At 45.8% G+C, this 26,439-nt stretch overlaps 2 protein-coding genes and 1 non-coding gene across 8 annotated transcripts; 1 reads left to right on the top strand and 2 right to left on the bottom strand.

Annotated features, from left to right (window-relative positions):
• Window positions 1–8: 8 nt before the first annotated feature.
• Window positions 9–4,866, bottom strand: LOC123425945 (protein MAIN-LIKE 1-like). Of its 6 annotated transcripts, none has more exons than XM_045109715.1 (7): window positions 4,666–4,753; window positions 3,607–3,741; window positions 2,628–2,717; window positions 1,896–2,549; window positions 1,598–1,759; window positions 860–1,240; window positions 9–775 (listed from the first exon to the last, which is right to left on the bottom strand). In XM_045109715.1, the coding sequence occupies exons 3-7, from the start codon at window positions 2,709–2,711 to the stop codon at window positions 200–202; spliced, it is 1,857 nt and encodes a 618-aa protein (XP_044965650.1). In that variant the 5' UTR covers window positions 2,712–2,717; window positions 3,607–3,741; window positions 4,666–4,753; the 3' UTR covers window positions 9–199. The 6 variants fall into 6 exon arrangements, with proteins under 6 accessions (XP_044965650.1, XP_044965649.1, XP_044965646.1 ...); XM_045109714.1 differs by having other exon boundaries at window positions 3,613–3,741; XM_045109711.1 differs by lacking the exon at window positions 3,607–3,741 and having other exon boundaries at window positions 4,666–4,866.
• A 54-nt stretch (window positions 4,867–4,920) lies between these two features.
• TRNAH-GUG lies at window positions 4,921–4,992 on the top strand. Its single transcript has one exon. It is a non-coding gene; the product is annotated as a tRNA-His (tRNA).
• Window positions 4,993–5,144: 152 nt separating this feature from the next.
• LOC123425944 (pre-mRNA-splicing factor ATP-dependent RNA helicase DEAH7) lies at window positions 5,145–13,043 on the bottom strand. The gene is made up of 15 exons (XM_045109710.1): window positions 12,634–13,043; window positions 12,244–12,459; window positions 12,011–12,081; window positions 11,665–11,890; window positions 11,397–11,576; window positions 10,997–11,112; window positions 10,793–10,890; window positions 10,569–10,668; window positions 9,815–9,992; window positions 8,833–9,062; window positions 8,575–8,754; window positions 7,636–7,884; window positions 7,305–7,366; window positions 7,058–7,210; window positions 5,145–6,970 (listed from the first exon to the last, which is right to left on the bottom strand). Exons 1-15 carry the CDS (start codon window positions 12,767–12,769, stop codon window positions 5,374–5,376), a joined length of 3,792 nt encoding a protein of 1,263 aa, XP_044965645.1. The 5' UTR covers window positions 12,770–13,043; the 3' UTR covers window positions 5,145–5,373.
• Between the last annotated feature and the right edge of the window lie 13,396 nt (window positions 13,044–26,439).

Raw genomic sequence — 26,439 nt, 5'->3', positions numbered from 1 at the left:
GACGCAGATTAACTGGAGAGGATATATAGCACATCCGGTGCATACACCACAAAGGTTGCGGCATCTACCCTTGCCCATCTGGGCTCACACACAGATGAGCTGTCCAGACCGCGAATGGGCTAGGTTTTCACACCACGGGCAGCGCCACAACAGGTCCACTTCTTTGTACAACAATGTCCAAGACCAAACGGGCAACCTATCACAGCAAGATCTCGTTGGTCTCCTCGGCCCCAACCCCGTCCCTGTGCTTCAACATTTTGAGCTGCCCGCACATCCTTCCACTCCTTCGGACACCCGCATTGCTCCTCGGGGTTCCGGATTCCTCACGCCTCCGCCTCCACCTCCTTGATTCCGGAAAGCCCGAATCTCCAGACGAAGACGACTCTGCTGTCAAATGCGACATTTGCCAGGGATCCATCACCTCATTTTCCTTCAGCACTTCCCCTCTGTTTAGCAGAGGCACGGTGCCATCCACCACCCTGTCACACTTGCTAGCCTGATAAGGCACCAGCGCACCTGCATACCGGTCCACCCCAGAATCCTGAGGGCTTGAAGGATCTTCAGAGATCAAAGGTTTTCTCGCCCTCTTTCTTGGGTTCTTTGCTCTGACATTCTTGCTCTGGGCTGCTTCATCTTTCCTTGCGTTGCTCTGTGATGGGGAGTAAGTTTTGATCATCGTACTCACCCTCTCTAGGAAGCTTGCAACCTCTACGGGGAGTACCTGTCCCTCCAGATAACGATCAATTACCGGGAGATCATTCTTTAAATCTTCAACCTATAGCCCACAACCAATGATCACATCAAGGATCACCCTCGTACTAAAAATGTGCGAAGAAATAGATTCCTATTGAGGGCTTACCATCATAGAGAAGTTTTGAGATGCATTCCGGCTGCACCTGGCAGTACTCTGTCCAGCTACAGACTCATTCGGGAGGGAGTTTATATTAGCTTCCATAGAAGGGATAAAACGACAGCCAACCAACTGATGGAAGTCCTCAATCTCACGAGCATACTCAACCCTCCAATCTTTCCCCTTACTCCAAGTTCTTCTTGCCCACATTGGCACCTGATGGAGGCGACCTTGCTCCCTCCCAAACTGCCTATTGAACCGGTCAGGTACATACACCTCTTTTATGTTAAAGCTGATTAGCCATGTCCGAGAGTAGCAAATGTTATCTGCTGCGATGCAATATCCTGGAACAATCGCTGGATTTATGTCCTTGTAAGGATTCCAGTTGACCTGAAGAAATGATTAAGATAAAATTAATTCAACAGCGGTTCATTTGTAGGAATAAATTTACAAAATACTCCCTCCGTCACGGTTTAGAAGGCACGCCTGAAAATCTCTGGGACCAAGGTAGTCATCGATTGGTTGTTAGATGTAGCAGGTGTAGATGCTAATGCGCCTAATCATCTGAGAAAATACTAGTACTAATGCGTGAGCAGCAAATTGGGAGGGCGCATGCATGACTAGTACTAGTACTAATTAATAAGAGTAATTGCTTTCGCGTCTTAAACCTTGTCTATTTTGAAAACGCACGCAAGTTTAACTGTGTCTTCTAAACCGTGACGGAGGGAGTAGGTAATTTGCACTTGCATCGGACAACTGAAGCTGCTCGAAATCCTTTCTCCATTCCACAACTTTCTTTCTCTGCCCACGTGTTGTTCCTCCAAAGTTCCATCGACATGCCCGGGGCAGCAACGTGTTCTGATTCTTTTGTTGGGGTTGAGTCAAAGGAATATACTCATAAATCCAAGCCTTGTGGAAACAAGGGAAATCTCTAATTAGTGAACAAGATGGCACAAAGCTAGAGATAACAAGGCAAATCTCTAATCAGTTACCAAGATGGTACAAAGCTAGAGATATAACAATAGAAATACACAAGAGACAATACCATGAGCAAAGTTGCACTGCCGAGAAACTGGGTAGTAGCATTTGGTGTTACCGCGACAGACAATCCTCTGTACAAATGAGCAAGGGCTGCAGCCCCCCAAGCATACTCATGTATCCTCCTGAAATCCCCCAAAAGTGGTAGATATCTTGGGGATACAAATCCCCTCATTGTGTCGGGAAATAAGGTGGAGCCAACCAAATATAGAAGGTACGCTCGGGTGCTGAATGCAATGTCATTGATGGTGGGGTTTTCTGGCAGTTGATGGAATTTCCTGTACAACCAGGTTAATCTGATCAACCCACATAGTTGCTCTCCGCTTCCAGGGCTCTGTCCTAAGTAATGCAAGCACATGCGATTCACAGCTTCATCACCGATGGGTTCTGCCGTCACCACATGACCAGTCACTGGAATTCCTAGAATATATGATACATCACGGAGAGACGGTGCCATTTCAAATCCCATGAAATGTGCAGTATTTGTTTCATTGTTCCATCTCTCACAGAAGGCTGTAAGCAAGGAACGGTCAATGGTAAATCCTGTCGTAAGAGCAAGATGTCCAAGACCACTAGCATTGACTACTTGTTGTTGTTCATCAGTTAGAACCCATTCTTTTAGCTTCCGTGTCTGCTGGCTTGGTAGCAGAACACCATACCGCTGTAGAAAATAGAGCTTGTCAGTACATAGTTTTGCTCACGATGACCGAGTGAAATGAAGGAGGAAAGAGCCGCGTACTGTCCAGGTCTGCGAGCTACCAACTGCTCTTCGGCCATTTTGTTTTTGTTGCTGTGTTGTCTGATCATGAGCTGTGGGGTTCATCTTATCCTGGAAACATGGTAAGAAAATGAAGGTAAATGGTCCACGTCCACTATTGTTAAGCAAAAGGTAGACCGAACAGGAATGTTGGTATTTGTGCAGATCCAGCTGACAGAAATGATGTGCAAAAACAACTAAAAAGGATGGAATCAATACACTACAGTGCATGCACCAGAATAATGAAGAGAAAACACACCATTTCTTATAATTGTTAACAGTGATGCCCGGCAATCATAGATTCAAATACACCATTTCTAATGGAATATTTTGAGCAGTTAAGGGATGCTTGTGCAACATAAATATAGTCAGGCACACAATAATTCAGAATTTCAGATTGAGAACATCTACGGGAAGTTAAAGTATGTTTTGAACTTTTTTCTTGCCCTATAATTTGCCAACTACCCATCACTCCCACTGGTAGGATGATTCATGGATAAAAGTAAAGTGAATTACATACACATACACATGCACAAAAGTTCCATCCGTAGCCACTATTTGTTCTAAAATCTAAACAGTGACAGGTGTAGAATTTTTTTACAGTGGCAGAAATATTAGTGAGGTCAGTCTGAGTAATAATAATGTTTTCCCCTTCAGTAATCAGCTGAGGAGATGAGCATGGCACATCTTTGGATGCCACCAGTATGTTGCAGCTTTTAAGGTCCACAAACAGACTCTTCTAACAATATTGCTCTGGCTGTCTAGCAAAACAAAATAAGAGGACAATTATTTAGGACACTCAAAATAACTTTCAACCTTTTTTAGTAAATGTTCCAGGTGTTCTACAAGATTTGGCACCCAAATCATACCAAGTATAAATATTCATAAATATTATTTCATTTCTCCAAGCAAGTTAGCTCTATAGTCTCTGATGATAAATCGTTGTGTAAAGCACAGTTACCAGGACCTGTGCTTGACCAGTGCAAGGAAAAGGGTCGTGAGACGAGAGTCACGGCATCTCTAAAAGTAAGGCTCCAAGGGGGTTATTGTTCTTCAGGGTGGTAGCTTGGGGTGTGGGGCTTGATCCCGATGAAACCTGATAAGTGACCCAATTACAATCTATTTCAAGCTATATAAAAGTTTAAGCACATGGACTAAAGGAGAAACGGAAAATGGAACCTTTGCTGGTGTGTATACGTTATCACCCGCCCCCTAGGTAGACCCAGTTTTTAATGAGGCGATAGCAATGAATTTTCAAATGTTCTCACGGCAGATCCAGCAAATGGGCACAACATGGCAAACAATAAGCAGACTGATTCTGTATTGTCAAATACCTCCTCCGTCCGAAAATATTTGTTATAGGAATGGATGTATGTAGATGTATTTTAGTTTTAGGTACATCCATTTTTATCAATTTGTGTGACAAGTAAAACATGACCAGAGGGAGTATACTTTTTCCTAGAAAAGCCTTACAATAAATAAGTGCCGTGAAAATATCCATAATATCCTGCGTGAAATTTTTCGCATCCGCTTGTTACCTGATCCAAGTATTCCATCAGTGGTATGCGGAAAAGCACTTAACCATCTAAATGAGGTCTTGTGCAATGCACCAACAGAATGCAGAACAGTCCATGCGTCTACCATGAGAAGACTCAAGAAGAATCAGTCAAGTCAACGGAACCGACCAAACCCAGACGGTGCTCTTGTTATCAGCACCACGCACTGAATGATTCGAACAAAGCACAAGGCAAACCCGCAATTTGGCAAATGCTGAGTCAGGCGGCGCAATCAGTTGCCACCGAGGAACACGCATGCATGGAACAACTGCACAATGCATTAAACCTATACTGCCTGCTTTTCTGCATAGCGTTCCAGTCACGATTCACAAAGCCGTCTTACCACGGACACACGAGAATGAGATTACGGAGAAGTGCAAGTGGCATCGATGGATCTAAGAACGAGGGCTCCCTCCAGCCCAGCCCGATAGGGATGTTGAGAATGACGAGGAATCGCAGAGTACCTGCTCGCCGGCGAGGGGCGGTAGGTGACACACCGCTAGCCTCCGCCTCCGGAGGCTGTTAGACTGTTGGACGGTGTTAGGGCACCTCCTTTCCCTTCCCTTTCCCTGGGGGCTGGGGCTTGGGCGGAGGCGGAGACGGGAAAGTGGAGAATGGAGCAGGCGGGGCCCACCAGAAGAAAAGCTCATCGAGCGAGGGGGGCCAGTCTGAGGTCCATCAATATTTATAAAAGCTTTCAGGCTATTTCGTACAATAATGTGGCTGTAGTTTAGTGGTGAGAATTCCACGTTGTGGCCGTGGAGACCTGGGCTCGAATCCCAGCAGCCACACGGTTTCTTTTTGCGTGTGTTTTTTGCTAGGGAATTGTTCACTTCAGAACCGGCTAATAAGATGGTGGACTTCATGTCACTCAATCTAAATTTGAGCTACAAGTCAGTCAAGAACCAAGAATTAAAATTTAACAAGTGTACATACAAACAGGTACCAAGAAGAATGCTTTGCCATCGTGACAAAGTGGTTGACAGTGCCGTTTCGTCTCTCAAGTTCTGTAAATGTTACATTCATGTGTGTTGTACATGCTGCAGAGTGCAGGCTTGAACTACTACATTCCTTCAGGCGTGACTGGATCACCAACATATAGCTATTGTACAGGTTTCCCTCGGCCTACAAAAAACACAATACACTGCAAAAGCTTGTTCGAGCTTTGTTATCTACAAACCCATCTTCTTGGGCCTCAGATATGTCGAGCCTTTCTTCAGACCCGGCATAGAGATCTGCTGCTGCTGCTTGGCTCTCTTCCGTCGCTCCCTCTCCTTCTCCATGAGGGCTGCCTCCGCCTGTTCCTGCCTCAGCTTCTCCATCTCCTCTTCCATGGCCGTCTTCTCCTCCTTCTGCCTCTTCTTGTGGTCCAGCAGGGAGGTGTCCGTGTCTTTCACAGAGAAGAACATAGGACCCAGCTCTGCCAGCCATTGCGGATCCACTGCGCTCACACACTGCATATACTCCTTGGTTGTCAGGACAAGCTCATGGTACACCACATAGTCAGGGGTGTACCCGAGACCATAGAGAGCACTGCTGGGGTGCAGGTGGCACGGCATCCCATTCCGGCAGTTGACATACTCTCCTATGCCCTTCAACCTTGCCGAGTTATGGAAGTATGCCGAGCAGATAGCCTTCCTCACCACGTCCCATTCCATATGGCATGATGTCAGTGGGATCTTCAGGGCTTTCAGTATGTCTAGCAGTTGAGACCTCACTTCCCGAGCTTTACGGAGACCCTTAACATGGAGGAAATGGTCATTGCACCAGTCTCCTCGATATTGATTTGACTTCCATTGCAGGTATACATTCAGGAGTGTTAGGTGGTCAGACTCTGGGACAAAGAATTTTTCCCTTGCGGCATCGCTCTCCTCTGCTCGATCTTTTGGGCGGAAGAAAACTGAGGGTACTGAGAGCATGGATACAATGGTCAATACTTCATCAAGGCAGTCTAGCTTCTCCCCCATGAGAAGCATCTTTGCTAGAGTCGGGTCCAGTGGGAACTCTACCATCTTCCAACCTATTTCTGTAAGTCCACCAACATTGTTCAAGGCGCCCAACACCCATAGCTGGTACATGGAGTTGAGGATATTCTCCTGGGGGGGTGGGTCCATGAAGTCAAAATCAAGCAAGTTTTCAACTTTGAGAGATTTCAGCAAGAGAACCACGTTTCCCAGGTTAGTCCTTTGAATCTCTGGCACCGGGTTAGGGAGCATCTCATTCTGGTAAGCTGATTCTGTGAAGAGCCTGTAGCATGTGCCAGGACCGGTTCTTCCAGCACGTCCTGCACGCTGGTCTGCAGCTGCTCGACTACACGGAAAAACCTGAAGAGCATCCATGCCCATCCGTGGATTGTATACCTTCATCTTTCCATACCCGGTATCAATGACATAGAAGATACCATCCACTGTGAGTGACGTCTCAGCAATATTGGTAGCAACAATGCATTTGCGAGTGCCCTCTTCTGCCTTTTGAAAGATCTTGGCCTGCAAGTCAGCAGGCAACTGCGAGTAGATCGGCAAAATGGAGAGCTGGGGTACATTCTTCGTGGATGATGATATTAGCTGCTCCATGCGCTCAGCAAGAGCATAGCAAGTAGCCTCAATTTCTTCCTGTCCGGTCATGAAGATGAGGATGTCGCCAGGGCCACTCGTTATGTGAATTGTCATGGCCTGCTTCACTGCCGCTTCCACATAATCTTCACATGGTGTTTTGCTAAACAAGATATTAACTGGAAACGTCCTGCCTGGAATGTTAAATACAGGCACACTGCAGACAAAGAAATTAATTTTAGGGTTTGCAGGCAGCGGATTCAAATCTTTGCAATAGAGAAAAAGATATAACAAGTTCTCTTACCCTCCAAAGAACTTTGAGAATTTGTCTGCATTTAGGGTTGCAGATGTGACAATTAGCTTAAAATCCCGCCGACGTGCAACAACCTTCTTCAGTATGCCAAACAAAACATCAGTATTGAGGGATCTTTCGTGTGCTTCATCCATGACGATAACACTACATAAAAGGGGGGAAAGCATTACTACAGCAAGCAATATTCTAAGACTGAGGTACAGGAATATTCTAAAACAACGGCAAGTTAACAGCATACCGATATTTATCAAGGTCGGCATCTTTCAAGGTTTCACGAAGAAGCACTCCATCTGTCATATACTGCAAAACAAACAGAAGGGAAAGTATAATATGTGTTAGGAATTACATGCTAAACAACTGAAAGTCAGTAAAAAATAATTGTTGAACTTAAGAATGTTAATCTAAAGAGTTCTGGGAATGGCCAATTATATCTAATCAGAAATCATAAGGCTAACACAACAACGAGGTTACCAGCCTATGGACTAAACCTTTCTATAATCAGGTTTTTCGAACACTACAAATATACGCAACACATGTTGATGTGAACTAAAGCACAAGCAGAATTGTACCTTTATTATAGTGTTAGCACAAGTGACATCCTCAAATCGGATAGCATATCCAACTTTATCACCCAGTTCAGTTTCCATTTCTTCACTGACCCGCTTGGCGACACTCATGGCAGCCACACGTCTCGGTTGAGTACAGCCAACAACGCCAGTTGTGGTATATCCATCCTCATGCAGATACTGAGTAAGTTGAGTGGTCTTCCCAGAACCAGTTTCACCAACGACCACAACTACTTGATTTTCACGCACAACCTGCTCCATAGCAGCAGCATAACACCGATTATTACCGTAATAATCATTTGTAAGAAACTAAATACAGGAAGATATGGAAAGAAGTCCAGGTAAAGAATGGTGCATAAATAATTAAATATAGAAGGTATTTTGAAAGGAAACTACTCCCTCCGTTCCTAAATATAAGTCTTTTTAGAGGTTTCACTAGAAGACTACATACGGATGTATATAGACATACTTTAGAGTGTAGATTCACACATTTTGCTCCGTATGTAGTCCCCTAGTGAAATCTCTAAAAAGACATATATTTAGGAACAGAGGGAGTAGATTCCAAACTATTCCAATCTGAATGAAGCAGTAGGGATTTGTATATGTGTCCTACTGTCCTTCTCCTGGGTGATCCAATGGTCTTCACTCAACCATATTTGAAACCATTTTGGATGTTGCGTAATTCACAATTCACGGTATATAGAAATAATCTGAATGAAGCAGTAGGGATTTGTATATGTGTCCTACTGTCCTTCTCCTGGGTGATCCAATGGTCTTCACTCAACCATATTTGAAACCATTTTGGATGTTGCGTAATTCACAATTCACGGTATATAGAAATAATCATACAGCTTCGAGATGCGTCTTGTAGTAGAGGAAAGTACGACAAAATCATTAAATAAATAAAACACTGATAATAAGTCTACAAAACCACGTACAAACCTGTAGCAGGTCATCTCGGACAGTATATATAGGAAGATATTGTCTTTGCTGAGAAAGAGATTTAGATTTTGCAAAATCACTGACAGCTTCTGCTTTTTCCTTCAAGTGTTGCGAAAACTTCGCTTCCTCCTTGAAATCAATCTCCCCTTGATCACCAACAACAGCAGTATCTGCATCGACCTGATTTTGCGGAAGTGAGTAGAACATATGGACAAGTCACAACACTTGACATGCAAAGAAAATGTGGCAACAGTTTACCTGTTCAGTCGTTTTCTCAACACCCAATATATTTCCAAGATTAGATCCAGCAAGCTCCCAGAAGCGTTGCCGCGACTTGTTCTGGCTCTGCTTTTCGCGAATTTCCCTAACCAAAACAGAACCCTTTCGTGCAATGATAGCCATGTCAGATGTTGGATCCTTCAGTGGCATTACAGGCTCTGCTTGCTTTGTGTATACAACTCGCCCATCCAGGAACGGAGGTTTCGTATCTGCCAAAAATTAAGCCATCGACAGGTTTTAAGTTCAAGTACATGGATGTGCTGTAAACAAGCAGAAAAAATTGTTATCAAGAAAAAAACATCAAGGGCTTGCCAGGGCCAAGCCCTATTCACTTCAAACCTAGCTACTATGTACTCCCTCCAGCTGGAATTACTTGTCACAAAAATGGATATAAATGGGGATGTATTTAGAACTAAAATACATCTAGATACATCAATTCCTATGACAAGTAAATCCGGACGGAGGGAGTATTATGTAAAACAAAGAAACATAGAAGAATCATAAATATATGTTTCAAATTGACATATAAAGGATGGAAAGATGTGAGCAGTTTGATGCTTGCTGTCATATAGAAGCTTTTGAGAGTGAATGATCAGAAAAGATCACAGGTTCACACTGAACACTCATGTCAGTCAGCGCATATACCAGCAAATGGAGATGGGAGTACTTAGCCAGCACATATACCAGCGAATCGAGATTGGACCCCTTAGCCAGCACATAAACCAACGAATGGAGATGGGAAAGCAGACAAATAGCTATCAGCATTGTGCTGGTTAGTTTATATTACAAACATATTTGATGTTTCTCATCACTTCACACGAAGGAATAATCCTTGAAACTCTAATTCATGAGAAATGGGGGGATGGTTTCACAAAAGGTTGGTGTGCTACTTGTTTTAGACGCAACTAACACAGCAAGCAGAATATCATCAAAAAGAATTTCTGACAGGGAAAGAACATACCATGAACAAGAAGTATTACTTTACGCTCATCCTCATCATCAAATTCTGTCTGCACCTCCGTTCCTCTAACAGCTCCAGACCTCAACAATTGTCTGTCCTCCCACTGAGCATTATCAGCAGTCATCTGTGATAATTTCTTGCTCTGAGAAAGGGTCATCAGACTACCATCTTTACGAGTCTGCAACCAATAAAAATAGTTTAAAAAACAGAATGTTAAATCGACAAGTAAATGTAAACTATCATATTCGCTGAAATGTAGTTGAAATATGTGAATGTGATACTCCTGAATTAGCATCCTAATTTTTTATGTACACTAATCCATACATGTTTGACCGTCACAAAAGGTGTTACATGAATCTTATAATATAAGATTAACTTAATTATGTCCAGCCCACCAGAATCCGGAACTTAACAGAGGAAAATATTACAAACAGATGACCAGGGCAAATAAAAGCATATATCTAACGTGATATCTCTCTACTTGACTTCTTACAATGCATTTTGACATGTAGAGGATATCAGGTGGTTAATTACAGGAAAACTGAAGCCACAATACATGACACTTTACTAGAACAAATTCCTGCTAGAAGATAAAGTACTAGACCCTACATGCAGTCATTTACCATATACACTGACATAGTTCTCTACTATGTGGTTGCAATAATATGTGCTGCTCCTACTCCTATAAATAGAGCTGGTGAATGTTAGAATGAAGTACTTCAAAGTGTGATTATTAAACATTTAAAAAAATTACCAATTTTTTAGGCAATTGTGCTTCCTTCTTTTTGTAGGAACTATCATCTGCAGCATAATTATCACCATCAAACACGGTGTTGTGTTCTTCACAATCATACCTGAAGAATTTGTGAAGGTTAGAAGAATGACTAGCTAAACTTGATTTTCTGGCGATATAAGAATGTTGAGTTGCTATTCATTTATAAACACTAGGATGTAACCGATTTCTAAAAGGATAAGTACCAAGCACGGTCAGCATTATAATCCATCTCTTGCATCATTTCCTCGGTAATCTCATAATTCCTATCAGCAGCTGAGAGGCTTCTATCAGCTTCAGCATCCTGAAATAAGAGGGTAATGGTTATAGGTACAATGACCATGGATCGAAGAAACAAAATCAGAGTTTAGAAGAAATTATAAAGTGATCCGAGAAGAATCATGACTTACATTTGAAAAGGTGAGCTGATGAGATCTTCCACTGGAACTTGAATACGAAGACCCTTTTGATGAACCTGAAGCCCTCACAGGAGCAGGCGAGGGAGAAACATGATCCCAAGGGGATACTGGACATTTATAAAAGAACAAAGATAATATGGGTATAAGTTATAGTCAGGTCACCGAGATATGAAGTACTCCCTCCATTCACAAATGTAAGGTGTTTTAACTTATTTTCTGAATCGAATGTATATAGACATGTTTTAGTGTGTTCGTTTACTCATTTCAGTGAGTATGTAGTCCATATTGAAATATCCAAAACATCTTATATTTTTCAACAGAGGGAGTAACATATTTACTTTCACAGAAACAAAGTTAAATATCACAGAAGATAGAGCTGAACTGTCTTTACCTGCGTAACGGGGTGTATGCCCGCCTAGCCAAGGAGAAACCAATCGTGCATCAGGAGATGCAGCAGCCAGCATAGGAGATCGTGTTGGATGATATCTTTGGGAGCCAGGACGATCATCACGGTACTCGCGGCGAGGTGTGTCTTCCCATTCCCATCGGCCACTGTCCCAATCAGATCTTGCTGTAATTGCAACCACACTCCTGTCAGCTTGCATGTTAAGCCAGTCGAGAACCAAAACATGGCAAAGAATACTATACCAACAAAATACCAGGTGTTCTTGAGCTTCTCGAGCTATAATCATCCCGACTTCTTTTGTTTGTGTAGTCAATAGATGTAGATCTGCTCCGTTCATTACGCCTACTATTTGATTCCCTGTCATCACGGTATCCTCGCTTTCCACTGCTACTATAACCAATGGATGCAGATGTCTCCCGTTCACCATGTTTGTCACGGGATCCTCTGTCATCATTGGGTTCGTACCTAGAGGCGTGGGTCTGTAAGCAAGAAGCAAATAAATGTTGAATTGCTGACTATGTTAGTAAGGTGAATACAAAGTGATGAAAATTCTAGACAGAGTAAGTCCTAAACCAAGAGAGAATGTTGTTATTACTGACTTGTTGCCGATGGGATTCATCTCGATGTCTGGGTGTAAGACCCCTTTCATTCTCATCAGTGACTGTAGATTCTGAAACAGAGTATAAAGCTTTAGTTTGACTAAGACACGTCACTGAAAATGAATAGTCAGCATACAGCCATATAACACAGTAGGAGCATATACTAGTATCTTAGTAGATATTTTACACCAAAGCTGGAAATATGGTCAACGGATCAAGAGAAGAAGAGGCACCTTTCGACGATGTTTTCTCACTGGAATTGGTTCCTCGATAACGACGAGCCACGCTGCCACGGTCACCACCGGACAGGCTGCTTGCATCATTATCTGTAGATCCTGGCCTCTCATCTTCATCCATAGAAGAAGCAGCCGTCACTACCTTCTCAGGAGGCCGCTTAAATGAATTGGTACCATCCTTTTCTCTTTTCTTGTGTGCGAGCAGGTCCAAACCTGCAAGACAGACTAGTGATTAGCTCACTTTAAATCTCTAAACTCCTGGCATGGCTACAAGTGCTAAATACGAAGTGGGATCAGCTCAGTAAGTCTACAAATCGCAAGTAGCGCCGAGTTAAACTACTACTCGAATTTAACGGTTAGAAGATATACGGCCCAAGTATATCATACCTAGTGCAGATTTCCCCGGTGGAGGCCGATACATGACCTTATCCTTGATGGGCAGTATCAGACCCTGCGCCGTGTCATCTTCCGGCCCGAGGGTGCTTGTGGTCGCGTCGAGGTCAAGCCTCCCGTCGGAACTCATCGTGGGGAGGCGTCGTTGGAGCCGGAGAGGGAGGTGGCCGGGGTGAGGACTGAGCACGTTGGCTCAATAGCGAGGTAGCGCCAGTAGACGCGTCGGGAGGGCGGCAGTGTCTCGCTCGCCGGAGTTGGGGGCGGCTGTCCGGTGGAGGAGCTGCGGCGGCGGGATAGAGAGGAGGAGGCGCCGGCTTGGGGAATCAGAGTTATGAAGAGCCAAAGAAGGCGTACGGGACGGGTTGGGTCGGTTCGGGGCACTCAAGTCTCGAGGCGGTATGGGTCGAGCAGGTGGACTTCGTGCTCGGCTCGGGCACGGAGTGGCATATTGACCGCGAGTTCCGGAGAAAGGGGATCTCCAATCTCTACTACCTAATCTTTCACTCTCGTAGGAGCATAGTTAATACGTACTGTATGATATTATCACGTCATGTATAGTCATCATTTATAATCATTTACTCCCTCCATAAACTAATATAAGAGCATTTAGAATATTACTTTAGTAATCTAAATACTCTAATATTAGTTTAGAGAGGGAGTACATAATAACCTTAGCTATAAGGTTGGTTATGAGAGTATTATTTTTTTAATTTTTTTCTGTCTCTTTCTTCATATTTAATGCATTTGCCAGAAGTAACCATATAGCTAGGCTCTTGTATAAGAGCTCACTCCTATCATTTTTTAGTCTCTCTTCTTCGCATAGACAAAAGTGCATGGTCATGGTGGTGAAATGGACTGATTCTTTTCATCAATCCCGCAGAGCCTCTTCCTCCCTTCCTCGTGTTCCCTTTGCGCTCCCCGCTGGCGGCCACTCCGGCCCCGACGGTCACCCCTCCCGCGCATGTGACCACTCGGTCCCGGCGCCCACGCTCTCATCGTCGCTACCATGGTATCTGGTTCGGCTAGCCCGAAGTCGGTCTCCTCACGACAGCAGCCGGTGGTCTCGGGGCTAGGCCTCTCTAGCTCTGATGGATCTGCGAGCTCCTCGTCTAGGGCCGCTGGAGGTGGCGAGGTGGTGTTAGAGCATATATCTCCATATGTGGTTTTGGTAATTGATGACAATTCCTATGGACTAATGGTTGCCTTAAGTTATATTTATAGGATTTGTCCATAGGCACTTCTTGAGGTTCATCTGTTGGGTTTAAGGAGTTTATATGATGACCAAGATGGTATTCAAGGTATTATCCAAAGAATGGTCATAGAGACACTAGGTAGATCAAGATCTCAGACAAAGAGTAAATCAAGATGATCAACACACAAAGCGTATAAGATGTACCGAGAGGGATCAAGTGATCCCATGGTATGGTAAGCATTGTCCATTACATGTTTGTGTACTAACCCATGGTCTTTGTGAGAGTCCTATGTGAGGATTAGGTGTGCTTCCATGGGCTTGCGTCAAAAGGAAGATCTCACACAACCCATGAAGGATGACGTCAAGTGGTGATCGTCATCAAGATTGTGGTGTGCAAGTTCAAGTGGATCAGCACGAATATATCATTGAAACTATTGTTAATGATCATGTGTTGATAAGGACAAGCTCATGTGCTAACAATGACAAGATCAAGAATCAAGCATGCTGTCATTGAAACTATTGTTAATGATCATGTGTTGATAAGGACAAGCTCATGTGCTAACAAGGTCAAGATCAAGATAAGCATTCCTGAGCACTACGTGCTTGATTCTTGTGGATGTTCACATGGTGGACAAATGAAGATGAATACATAAGCTAGGCTTTCCACATTGTGTATGGGAGAGCTGCTTGAAGACTTCATCATGTCTTGCTTTCAACTTGAGCCAAGAAGGAACAACAATATCAAGCTCAAGTGAAAGGGCTAACTCAAAGGTATCAGTTCCTTTGACGTTAGTGGTGCGGAGTGATGATCAGCGAATAAAAGTATACACTCAAGTATGGATCATCGGTACCCCTTTTATAATTCTTGAGTCTTTAGGGATCCCACACTATTAAGAGGGGATCACAGGTTTTGTGATGAACTTTCTCAAACTTGATATCCACTGTTCTCCTCTTACCACATCTCCACTGCTCTGCTATTATCAGAAAACAGGACCAGTGCCTCGGACATCCGGCCTCCTCCGGACGTCCGAGGCCCGGACATCCGGACTCCTCCGGACGTCCGAGGCCCGGACATCCGGACTCCTCCGGACGTCCGAGGCCCGGACTTCCGGACTCCTCCGGACGTCCGAGGCCCGGACGTCCGACCAGCTTCGGAAATCCGGAACTATGCACCAGAGAAACTTGAGTTCTATAACTCGGATTTTCGGCTCCCTCCGGACATCCGAGCGCCGGACGTCCGACCAGCTTCGGAAATCCGGAGCCCTGCACTAGAAGAACATAAGCTCTATAACTCGGATTTCCGGCTCCCTCCGGACGTCCGAGGCCCGGACGTCCGTCCCCTTTCGGAAATCCGGAACCTCCCACCAGAAGAAGTTGAGTCGAATAAACTCGGATTTCCGGTCTTCTCCGGACGTCCGGTCGCTGTTCAATTCACAATATTTTCAGTGATATCTACAGGCCTCGGACGACCGACCCCTGTCGGACGTCCGACCCCTCGCGGACACCCGGACTTCCGGAAACTGTCGGAAGTCCGGACCCTGTGTGACTTAAAGTGTCCCCAACGGCTGTTTTTCTCTCCCCACTATAAATACCCCCTTCCCACTTCGTGAGAGGGAAGCCCAACACAACCTTATCCTCATAAGAACACACTTCTACCTCACACACATTTGCTCACACCAAATCTTAGATCCCAAGAGCATTTGTGAGCCCCTTTGAGAGTTGTTCCAATCAAAAGATAGATCGTCTCCCTCTCCTCCTCTCAACCCAAGCTATTTGAGATTTGAGCAAGTTTTGAGCATTCCCCGTGATCTTGTTACTCTTGGAGGTTGGAGACTCCTAGGCGGTAGGAGTTCTTCGGAGAGGAATCAATCCGTGTGATTACCCCCCGGAAAAGTTTGTGAGGGTTTGGAAGCCACCTCAAAGGCTTACCACTAGTGGTTGAGAAACGCCTTCGTGGTGTTATCTCAAAGGGAGAATAGGGTGAGCCTTCGTGGCGTTGGTGTGCCTTCGTGGTAACATCCACCTCTCTAACGGTGACTAGCTTCCCTCCAAGGAAGTGAACATCGATATACATCTTCGTCTCAGTGACCTTGGTTATCCTTAACCCTAACTCCTTACTTGTGGTTTACTTGTGTTACTTGAGCATACATATATTGCATATTGTTTGTGCTCATTATATTGTGTTGTCTATTTCTTGTACAAGATTAATCATTCAAGCATACCCTCTATATCCACACGTTCATACTTGCAGCCCTTGATATATCGTGTGATATAGTGTGATCTAGTATCTTGTGTTGTTCACCTACTTGTCGTGTGATATAGCTCAAGTAAGTTTGTGTAACTTACTTGTGCTTGTTAGTAACTATATTGTGTCCATATTGGTAGATCGTGTTGTTGATACACGTTGCAGTGCCTAGTGCATTTAGGATTTGTGCTTGACAAGTACCCTCTTAGTTTATTTCCGCATTAGTTTCAAGCCAAATCCGAAGAAGTTTTTAAATAGCCTATTCACCCCCCTCTAGGCGTCATCGAGGTCTTTTCAGGTGGCGCCACTCCAGGCGTCGGGGGCATCGAAGTCCTGGAGGAGGCCGGGGCCTTCGCGCAAGGCCCTTGGCGGAAAAGGAAGCTTCTGCGGAAACAAGCCATGGCGGACAAGCAGAAACCGCGCTCGGCTTCTTCGTCTCAGTAGAGAAGGGAGATTCCCCCAGACCTTTCTGGGTTGTGCTTCAAGTGCTTCCGGGAAGGGCACAGGAGAGAGGACTGCAAGTTCAAGTCTTTGTGCATCCGGTGAGGTATGGAGGGGCACATATCCTCGGAGTGCAAGCGCCCGCGGAGTCCGAGATATGAAGAAGAACTAAGGCATGATGCGATGGCTAAGGTGGCACGAACTTCACAGCCATCGATGCCTGCCGGACTTGCGCACAGGTTGTTGCCAGCGGCTAGGCAAGCTACTCTGTCGGAGAGGCCCTTGCCAACCCTGACTGACACCGCACCTATGGGGTTCGCGCAGGCACCGACTGCGGCCACCGGATCCATCTGCGTCCTCCGGCGATCTGCGGAGATGGACGACCTAGAGCAGCGTCTGAGGCTGGCGGTGGTGGCATATGTTGGAGGTGCTCGACCAGCTGTGTCGTGTCGTGAGGCGGCCGAGGCGATCTCTGTTGTGCTTGAGATTCCTTGCCACCGCTTCTCGGTTCACAAGTTTCATTGAGAGGACTTTCTGGTGGTTTTCACTACGGCTGATCTACGCAACATCGCGCTGGCAGCTGGGTCGATCGAACATGGCCACTTCAAGTTGTTCGTCAGGCCGTGGCTGCGGCAAACGCAAGCTGTGTCCAAAATGATGCGCACACAGGTGGATCTGATGATTGAAGGAGTTCCGTCTCATGCCTGGACTAGGGAGACGGCTACAAAGCTGCTTGGATCTTCTTGCCTCATTGAGAGTTTAGCACCGGAGACGGCCAATCAAGAGGATCTCTCTCTATTCAAGCTTCATGCATGGTGCATCGATCCAGATGAGGTGCTTGTGGTCAAGCGTCTCTAGGTGCCGGAATCGGCGGAGGTCGATCCTGCAGCGAGCATGCCTACGTCTCGCCAATTGCTTGAATACACAACGCTGATCCATGTTGGTAGGATCAGGGAGCATGAGGGACCAGAGAGATGGCTATGTCCGGCTAACTCTGATGGGAGCGGCCAGAGTGGTTTGCCGGAGGACTCCGGTGGGTTCTCCGGTAGAGGGTTCGCGATCATCGTGGAGGCATGCATCCGAGTGGAGCTCAGGGTGGTTCCTACCGTCACGCGTTTCTTGGGTGCATCGGCCCCTCGAACTAGATAATCCTGCCGATGGCGAATGCCACGGAGGAGGTGGAGTGCAGCAGGGCAGTTGCCATCCCGTGGGAGAAGACGACGTCACCGGCTTGCTAGGCCGCGGTGACCGTCGCCACCCGGCTTGCACCAACGGAGCCTGCGCTTCGACGGGCCACAGAGATCATGGGAAATGCTCATCGGGACATAGAGGATCCGAGCGTCGAGCGTCAGGGTCCTGCAGAGGTGGGGCATTTGGCCCAAGCGGGCCCGCTGCCCAGGTCTCCATCTTTTGACCATGGGCATGTGTTGGTACTGGACTTGCGGACGGTGTCGACTGAAAAGGTGCTCTCGCGGGGCCTACCGAGTCTGGGCATGGATAAAGTGATGCTTGACCCTCCATCTCCTGTTATTGCAGCGGATTCCATGACCGCTGGCAAGCCGCAAGTGGATGCCAGGGAGGATGGCCCGTTTGTTCCTTCTGATGGGACCAATGTGGTCGCAACGATTGAGCCTGGGCGGCAACGGATGTTGGAGTTGGCAACAGACCCCGAGGGAGGGCCCTCTATCTGCCAAGTGGTGGCCACTAACGCGACTGATGCATGTCTGGTACCTGATTCGGATGGATGGGCACCACTCTTGGATCTCATGCCCACGAGGGCTACAAAGGACGTGGGTGACAGGGTTTTGGACGTAGCAGGTTCGGGCCAGATTACCGCTAAGGACAGGGAGCCTTTGGGGGCCAAAAGTAAATCGGGAACATCAAACTTCAGATCGCAATCGCGAAATTACTCATCCTTCGGATCGATTGCGCCCAGGAGACCCGGCTGCTCACTGTGGGTGAGAGATGGCTCTGGAGAACGCTTAAGCAGCTGGTGTTGGGATTGGCATCCCTGGAGAGAACTATTGCTAGGCAGAGATCACGCATATCCTGGTTGCATGAGGGGGATGCAAACACGAAGTTATTTCATCTTGTGGCTAACAGGAGGAGGATGAAGAACCACATCCCAGCGATCGCCGTGGACGGTCAAATCATCACTGATCAGAGGGGGAAAGAGGATGCCTTCTACAAGGCATATCAAGACCCACTAGGGAAGGATGTGGCTCGTGAGTTCACTTTAAACCTAGACGAGCTAGATGTTGTGCGGGCTGACCTTTCGGATCAAGACTGCATATTTCACGAAGAGGAGATTTGGAAGGTTATCAAGGAGTTGACTCATGATCGTGCTCCCGGGCCAGACGGATTTATTGGTCTATTCTTTCAGAAGGCTTGGGAGATCATCGAAGTTGATCTTATTGCCGCGTTGCAAAAACTACTCATTGGCGATGGACGAGGGTTTGGCAGACTATACCAGGCATTGATCACCCTGATTCCGAAGTCCCAGAGGCTTGCTCGGTGGCAGATTTCTGACCGGTCAGCTTGATTCACAGTTTACCTAAGTTAGCATCGAAGCTCCTAGAAACGCGCCTCAGGCCTCGCATGGGGGAGCTGGTGCACGCCAACCAGTCGGCTTTCATTAAAGGAAGAAACCTACACGACAATTTCCTTCTGGTTAGACAGCTCGCGTGTGGCCTGCGTCGGAGGAAGGCGAAAGGGCTTCTGCTCAAATTGGACATCTCTAAAGCCTTCGATTCACTATCCTGGCCCTTTCTCTTCGAGGTGCTAAGGGGCAAGGGCTTCTCAAAGAGATGGATCTCATGCATTGCTACCTTGCTGACGATGGCTAGCTCGAGAGTGGTGGTGAATGGATGTGTCGGTAACAAATTCATGCATGCGAAAGGTCTCCAGCAAGGGGAACCCATATCCCCCATGCTCTTCATGCTCACGATGGATGTGCTCATTGCGATCGTTATTAAGTCACATGAGAACTCAACAATTAGTGCCATGAACGGTTGTAGTCCGATGCAACGTCTATCCCTATATGCGGATGATGTGGTGTTTTTCATCAAACCTACTCGGCCGGATCTGCAATTGGTGATAGATGTGTTCCACATCTTTGGCATGGCATTGGGACTGAAGGTCAACTACAAAAAATCCTCGGCTATTATGATTAGGTCCGAGGACTCGGATGCGGAGCTTGTCAAGTGTGCGCTACCTTGTAAGATGGAACATTTCCCTTGCATGTACTTAGGGCTGCAGTTAAGCATTTGGCAGTTACGTCGCTCGAAATGGCAGCCGATTGTGGACGCGTCACTCCACATTATGCCGGGTTGGCACAGGGGTTTGGTGACTAGGTCGGGACGCCTGGTTCTAGTTAACCAGGTCATGAGAGCTAGGGCTACGCACCACCTGATGATCGCTAAGGCGCCCAAATGGGCCTTGGAGAAGGTGGACAAAGGCTGCCGGGCCTTCTTATGGGCCGGGACGGAGGGCATCCATGGAGGCAAATGTGTTGTGTCCTGGGATCGCGTGTGTCAGCCAAAGAGGCTAGGAGGACTCGGCGTGATCGTGATGGGGAACGTCGCATGGGAAACAAAAATTTTCCTACGCGCACGAAGACCTATCATGGTGATGTCCATCTACGAGAGGGGATGAGTGATCTACGTACCCTTGTAGATCATACAGCAGAAGCGTTAGTGAACGCGGTTGATGTAGTGGAACGTCCTCACGTCCCTCGATCCGCCCCGTGAACAATCCCGCGATCAGTCCCACGATCTAGTACCGAACGGACGGCACCTCCGCGTTCAGCACACGTACAACTCGACGATGATCTCGGCCTTCTTGATCCAGCAAGAGAGACGGAGAGGTAGAAGAGTTCTCCGGCAGCGTGATGGCGCTCCGGAGGTTGGTGATGACCTTGTCTCAGCAGGGCTCCGCCCGAGCTCCGCAGAAACGCGATCTAGAGGAAAAAACCGTGGAGGTATGTGGTCGGGCTGCCTTGGAAAAGTCGTCTCAAATCAGCCCTAAAACCTCCGTATATATAGGTGGGAGGGAGGGGAGGAGTCAGCCTTAAAACCTAAAGGTTTGGCCGAAATTGGAGGTGGAGGAGTCCTACTCCAATCCTAGTTGGAGTAGGATTCCACCTTCCCACTTGGAAACTCTTTCCACCTTGTGTTTTTTCCTTCTCAAACCTTATGAGCCTTAGTGGGAACTTATTCCAGCCCACTAGGGGCTGGTTTATCTCTTCCCATAGCCCATGAGACCCCTTGGGGCGTGACACCCCTCCCGATGGTCCCCGGCACCCCTCCCGCCACTCCCGGTACACTACCGATGAGCCCGAAACCTTTCTGGTAATGCAGGAAAACCTTCCGGTAACCAAATGAGGTCATCCTATATATCAATCTTCGTTTCCGGACCATTCTGGAAACCCTCGTGACGTCCGTGATCTCATCCGGGACTCCGAACAACATTCGGTAACCAACCATATAACTCAAATACGCATAAAACAACGTCGAACCTTAAGTGTGCAGACCCTGCGGGTTCGAGAACTATGTAGACATGACCCGAGAGACTCCTCGGTCAATATCCAATAGCGGGACCTGGATGCCCATATTGGATCCTACATATTCTACGAAGATCTTATCGTTTGAACCTCAGTGCCAAGGATTCATATAATCCCGTATGTCATTCCCTTTGTCCTTCGGTATGTTACTTGCCCGAGATTCGATCGTTAGTATCCGCATACCTATTTCAATCTCGTTTACCGGCAAGTCTCTTTACTCGTTCCGTAATACAAGATCCCGCAACTTACATTAAGTTACACTGCTTGCAAGGCTTGTGTGTGATGTTGTATTACCGAGTGGGCCCCGAGATACCTCTCCGTCACACGGAGTGACAAATCCCAGTCTCGATCTATACTAACTCAACGAACACCTTCGGAGATACCTTCGTCTATTCTCTTTATTCTGCCGTGGTCGGGTTTTGAGTCTTACTCAAATTCACACCTCACAACGCAACCAAGAACTCCTTCTTTGCTGGTCTATTTTGAACTCTTTCAAAAACTTGTCAAGGCATGCATCTTGTTGAAACTTCTATTAAGCGCTTTCGATCTATCTCCATAGATCTTTGATGCTCAACGTTCAAGTAGCGTAATCCAGGTACTCCTTTGAAAACTTCTTTCAAACAACCTTGTATGCTTTACAAAAATTCTACATTACTTCTGATCCACAATATGTCAACCACATATACCTATCAGAAATTCTATAGTGCTCCCACTCACTTCTTTAAAAATACAAGTTTCTCATAAACCTTGTACAAACCCAAAATCTTTGATCATCTCATCAAAGTGTATATTCCAACTCCGAGATGCTTGCACCAGTCCATTGAAGGATCACTGGATCTTGCATACTTGCTAGTATCTTTAGGATCGACAAAACCTTCTGGTTGTATCACATACAATGTTTGCTCAAGGAAACCGTCGAGAAAACAATGTTTTGACATCCTACGTGCAATATTTCATACATAATGCATCAACAACTAACATAATTCTAACAGACTTTTAGCATCGCTACGAGTGAGAAAGTCTCATCATAGTCAACTGTTTGATCTTATCGAAAACATCTTTGCGACAAGTCGAGCTTTTCTTAATAGTGACTTATCACCATCATCGTCTGTCTTCTTTTAAAGATCCATTTTTACTCAATAGTCCTATGACCATCAAGTAGTTCTACCAAAGTCTACACTTTGTTTTCACATATGGATCCTCTCTAGGATTTCATGGCTTCCAGCCATTTGTCGGAATCTGGGCCCACCATCGCTTTCTCCATAACTCGTAGGTTCACTGTTGCTCAACAACATGACCTCCAAGACAGGGTTACCGTACTACTCTGCAGCAGTACGTGACCTTGTCGACCTACGAGGTTTGTAGTAACTTGATTCGAAGCTCAATGATCATCATCATCAGCTTCCACTTCAATTGGTGTAGGCGCCACATGAACAACTTCCTGCGCCCTGCTACACACTGGTTGAAGTGATGGTTCAATAACCTCATGAAGTTCTACTACCCTCCCACTCAATTCTTTCGAGAGAAACCTTTCCTCGAGAAAGGATCCGTTTCTAGAAACAAACACTTTGCTTTCGGATCTGAGATAGGAGATGTACCCAACTGTTTTGGATATCCTATGAAGATGCATTTATCCGCTTTGGGTTCGAGCTTATCAGACTGAAACTTTTTCACATAAGTGTCGAAACCCCAAACTTTCAAGAAACGACAGTTTAGATTTCTCTAAACCTCAGTCTATACCGTGTCATCTCAACGGAAATACGCGGTGCCCTATTTAAAGTGAGTGCGGTTGTCTCTAATGCATAACCCATAAACGATAGTGGTAATTCAATAAGAGACATCATAGTATGCACCATACCAAATAGTGCGTGGCTATGACGTTCAGACACATCATCACACTATGATGTTCCAGGTGGCATGAACTGCGAAACAATTTCCACATTGTCTTAACTGTGTACCAAAACTCGTAACTCATATATTCATTTCCATGATCATATCGTAGACAGTTTATCCTCTTGTTACGACGAACTTCACTCTGAAACGGAATTGAACTTTTCAACATTTTAGACTTGTGATTCATTAAGTAAATACTCCTGTATCTACTCAAATCGTCAGTGAAGTAAGAACATAATGATATCCACTGCGTGCCTCAGCACCCATTGGACTGCATACATCAAAATGTATCACTTCCAACAAGTTACTATCTTATTTCATCTCAATGAAAACAAGGCCTTGCTCATGTGGTATGATTCGCATGTCACTAGTGATTCGAAATCAGGTGAGTACAAAGATCCATCAGCATGGAGCCTCTTCATGCAATTTATACTAACATGACTCAAGCGGCAGTGCCACAAGTAAGTGGTACTATCATCATCAACTCGTATCTTTTGGCACCAATATCATGAACACGTGTAACACTACGATCGAGATTCAATAAACCATTGAAGGTGATTATTCAAGAAAATAGAGTAACCATTATTCTCTTTAAATGAATAATCGTATTGCAATAAACACGGTCCAATCATGTTCATGCTTAACGCAAGCACCAAATAACAATTATTTAGGTTTAACACCAATCCCGATGGTAGAGGGAGCGTGCGACGTTTGATCATATCAATCTTGGAAACACTTCCAACACGTATCGTCACCTCGCGTTTAGCTAGTCTTCGTTTATGCCGTAGCTTTCATTTCGCGTCACTAATCACTTAGCAACCGAACCGGTATCCAATACCCTCGTGCTACTAGGAGTACTAGTAAAGTACACATCAACATCATGTATATCAAATACACTTCTTTCGACTTTTGCCAGCCTTCTTATCTACCAAGTATCTTGAGTTGCTCCGCCTCAGTGATTGTTCCCCTCATTACAGAAGCACTTAGTCTCGGGTTTGGGTTTAATCTTGGGTCTCTTCATTAGTGCAGCAACTATTTTGCCATTTCACGAAGTATCCCTTCTAGCCCTTGCCTTTCTTGAAACTTAGTGGTTTTACAAACCATCAACTATTGATGCTCCTTCTTGATTTCTACTTTCGCAGTGTCAAACATCGTGAATCGCTCAAGGATCATTGTATGTATCCTTGATATGTTATAGTTCATCACGAAGCTCTCACAGCTTGGTGGCAGTGACTTTGGAGAACTATCACTATCTCATCTTGGAAGATTAACTCCCACTTGATTCAAGCGATTGTCGTACTCAGACAATCTGATCACATGCTCAACGATTGAGCCTTTTCTCCTGTGCTTTGTGGACAAAGAATCTTGTCGGAGGTCTCGTACCTCTTAACAAGGGCACAAGCATGAAATCACAATTTCATCTCTTTAGAACATCACTTATGTTCCGTGACGTTTTACAACGTTTTCGGCGCCTTGCTTCTAAGCCATTAAGTATTTTTGTACTGAACTATCGTGTAGTCATCAGAAACGTGTATGTCGGATGTTCACAGCATCCACAGACGATGCTCGAGGTGCAGCACACCGAGTGGTACATTAAGGACATAAGCCTTCTGTGCAGCAACGAGGACAATCCTCGGTTTTACAGACTCGGTCTGCAAAGTTTGCTACTATCAACTTTCAACTAAATTTTCTCTAGGAACATATAAAACAGTAGAGCTATAGCGCAAGCTACATCGTAATTCGCAAAGACCATTAGACTATGTTCATGACAATTAGTTCGATTAATCATATTACTTAAGAACTCCCACTCAAAAAGTACATCTCTCTAGTCATTTGAGTGGTACATGATCCAAATCCACTATCTCAAGTCCGATCATCACGTGAGTCGAGAATAGTTTCAGTGGTAAGCATCTCTATGCTAATCATATCAACTATACGATTCATGCTCAACCTTTCGGTCTCATGTGTTCCGAGGCCATGTCTGCACATGCTAGGCTCGTCAAGCTTAACCCGAGTGTTCCGCGTGCGCAACTGTTTTGCACCCGTTGTATGTGAACGTTGAGTCTATCACACCCGATCATCACGTGGTGTCTCGAAACGACGAACTGTAGCAACGGTGCACAGTCGGGGAGAACACAATTTCGTCTTGAAATTTTAGTGAGAGATCACCTCATAATGCTACCGTCTTTCTAAGCAAAATAAGGTGCATAAAAGGATTAACATCACATGCAATTTATAAGTGACATGATATGGCCATCATCACGTGCTTCTTGATCTCCATCACCAAAGCACCGGCACGATCTTCTTGTCACCGGCGTCACACCATGATCTCCATCATCATGATCTCCATCAACGTGTCACCATCGGGGTTGTCGTGCTACTCATGCTATTACTACTAAAGCTACGTCCTAGCAAAATAGTAAACGCATCTGCAAGCACAAACGTTAGTTATAAAGACAACCCTATGGCTCCTGCCGGTTGCCGTACCATCGACGTGCAAGTCGATATTATCTATTAAAATATGATCATCTCATACATCCAATATATCACATCACATCGTTGGCCATATCACATCACAAGCATACCCTGCAAAAACAAGTTAGACGTCCTCTAATTTTGTTGTTGCATGTTTTACGTGGTGACCATCGGTATCTAGTAGGATCGCATCTTACTTACGCAAACACCACAACGGAGATATATGAGTTGCTATTTAACCTCATCCAAGGACCTCCTCGGTCAAATTCGATTCAACTAAAGTTGGAGAAACCGACACTTGCCAGTCATCTTTGAGCAACGGGGTTACTCGTAGCGATGAAACCAGTCTCTCGTAAGCGTACGAGTAATGTCGGTCCAAGCCGCTTCAATCCAACAATACCGCGGAATCAAGAAAAGACTAAGGAGGGCAGCAAAACGCACATCACCGCCCACAAAAACTTTTGTGTTCTACTCGAGAAGACATCTACGCATGAACCTAGCTCATGATGCCACTGATGGGGAACGTCGCATGGGAAACAAAAAAATTCCTACGCGCACGAAGACCTATCATGGTGATGTCCATCTACGAGAGGGGATGAGTGATCTACGTACCCTTGTAGATCGTACAGCAGAAGCGTTAGTGAACGCGGTTGATGTAGTGGAACGTCCTCACGTCCCTCAATCCGCCCCGCGAACAATCCCGCGATCAGTCCCACGATCTAGTACCAAACGGACGGCACCTCCGCGTTCAGCACACGTACATCTCGACGATGATCTCGGCCTTCTTGATCCAGCAAGAGAGACGGAGAGGTAGAAGAGTTCTCCGGCAGCGTGACGGCGCTCCGGAGGTTGGTGATGACCTTGTCTCAGCAGGGCTCCGCCCGAGCTCCGCAGAAACGCGATCTAGAGGAAAAAACCGTGGAGGTATGTGGTCGGGCTGCCGTGGAAAAGTCGTCTCAAATCAGCCCTAAAACCTCCGTATATATAGGTGGG

Source organism: Hordeum vulgare, chromosome 2H (assembly GCF_904849725.1).
Source record: "Hordeum vulgare subsp. vulgare chromosome 2H, MorexV3_pseudomolecules_assembly, whole genome shotgun sequence".
In the NCBI taxonomy this organism is placed as follows: domain Eukaryota; kingdom Viridiplantae; phylum Streptophyta; class Magnoliopsida; order Poales; family Poaceae; genus Hordeum; species Hordeum vulgare.
Note: the sequence above shows the minus strand (reverse complement) of the source record. Positions and strands in the feature narration are given on the sequence as shown.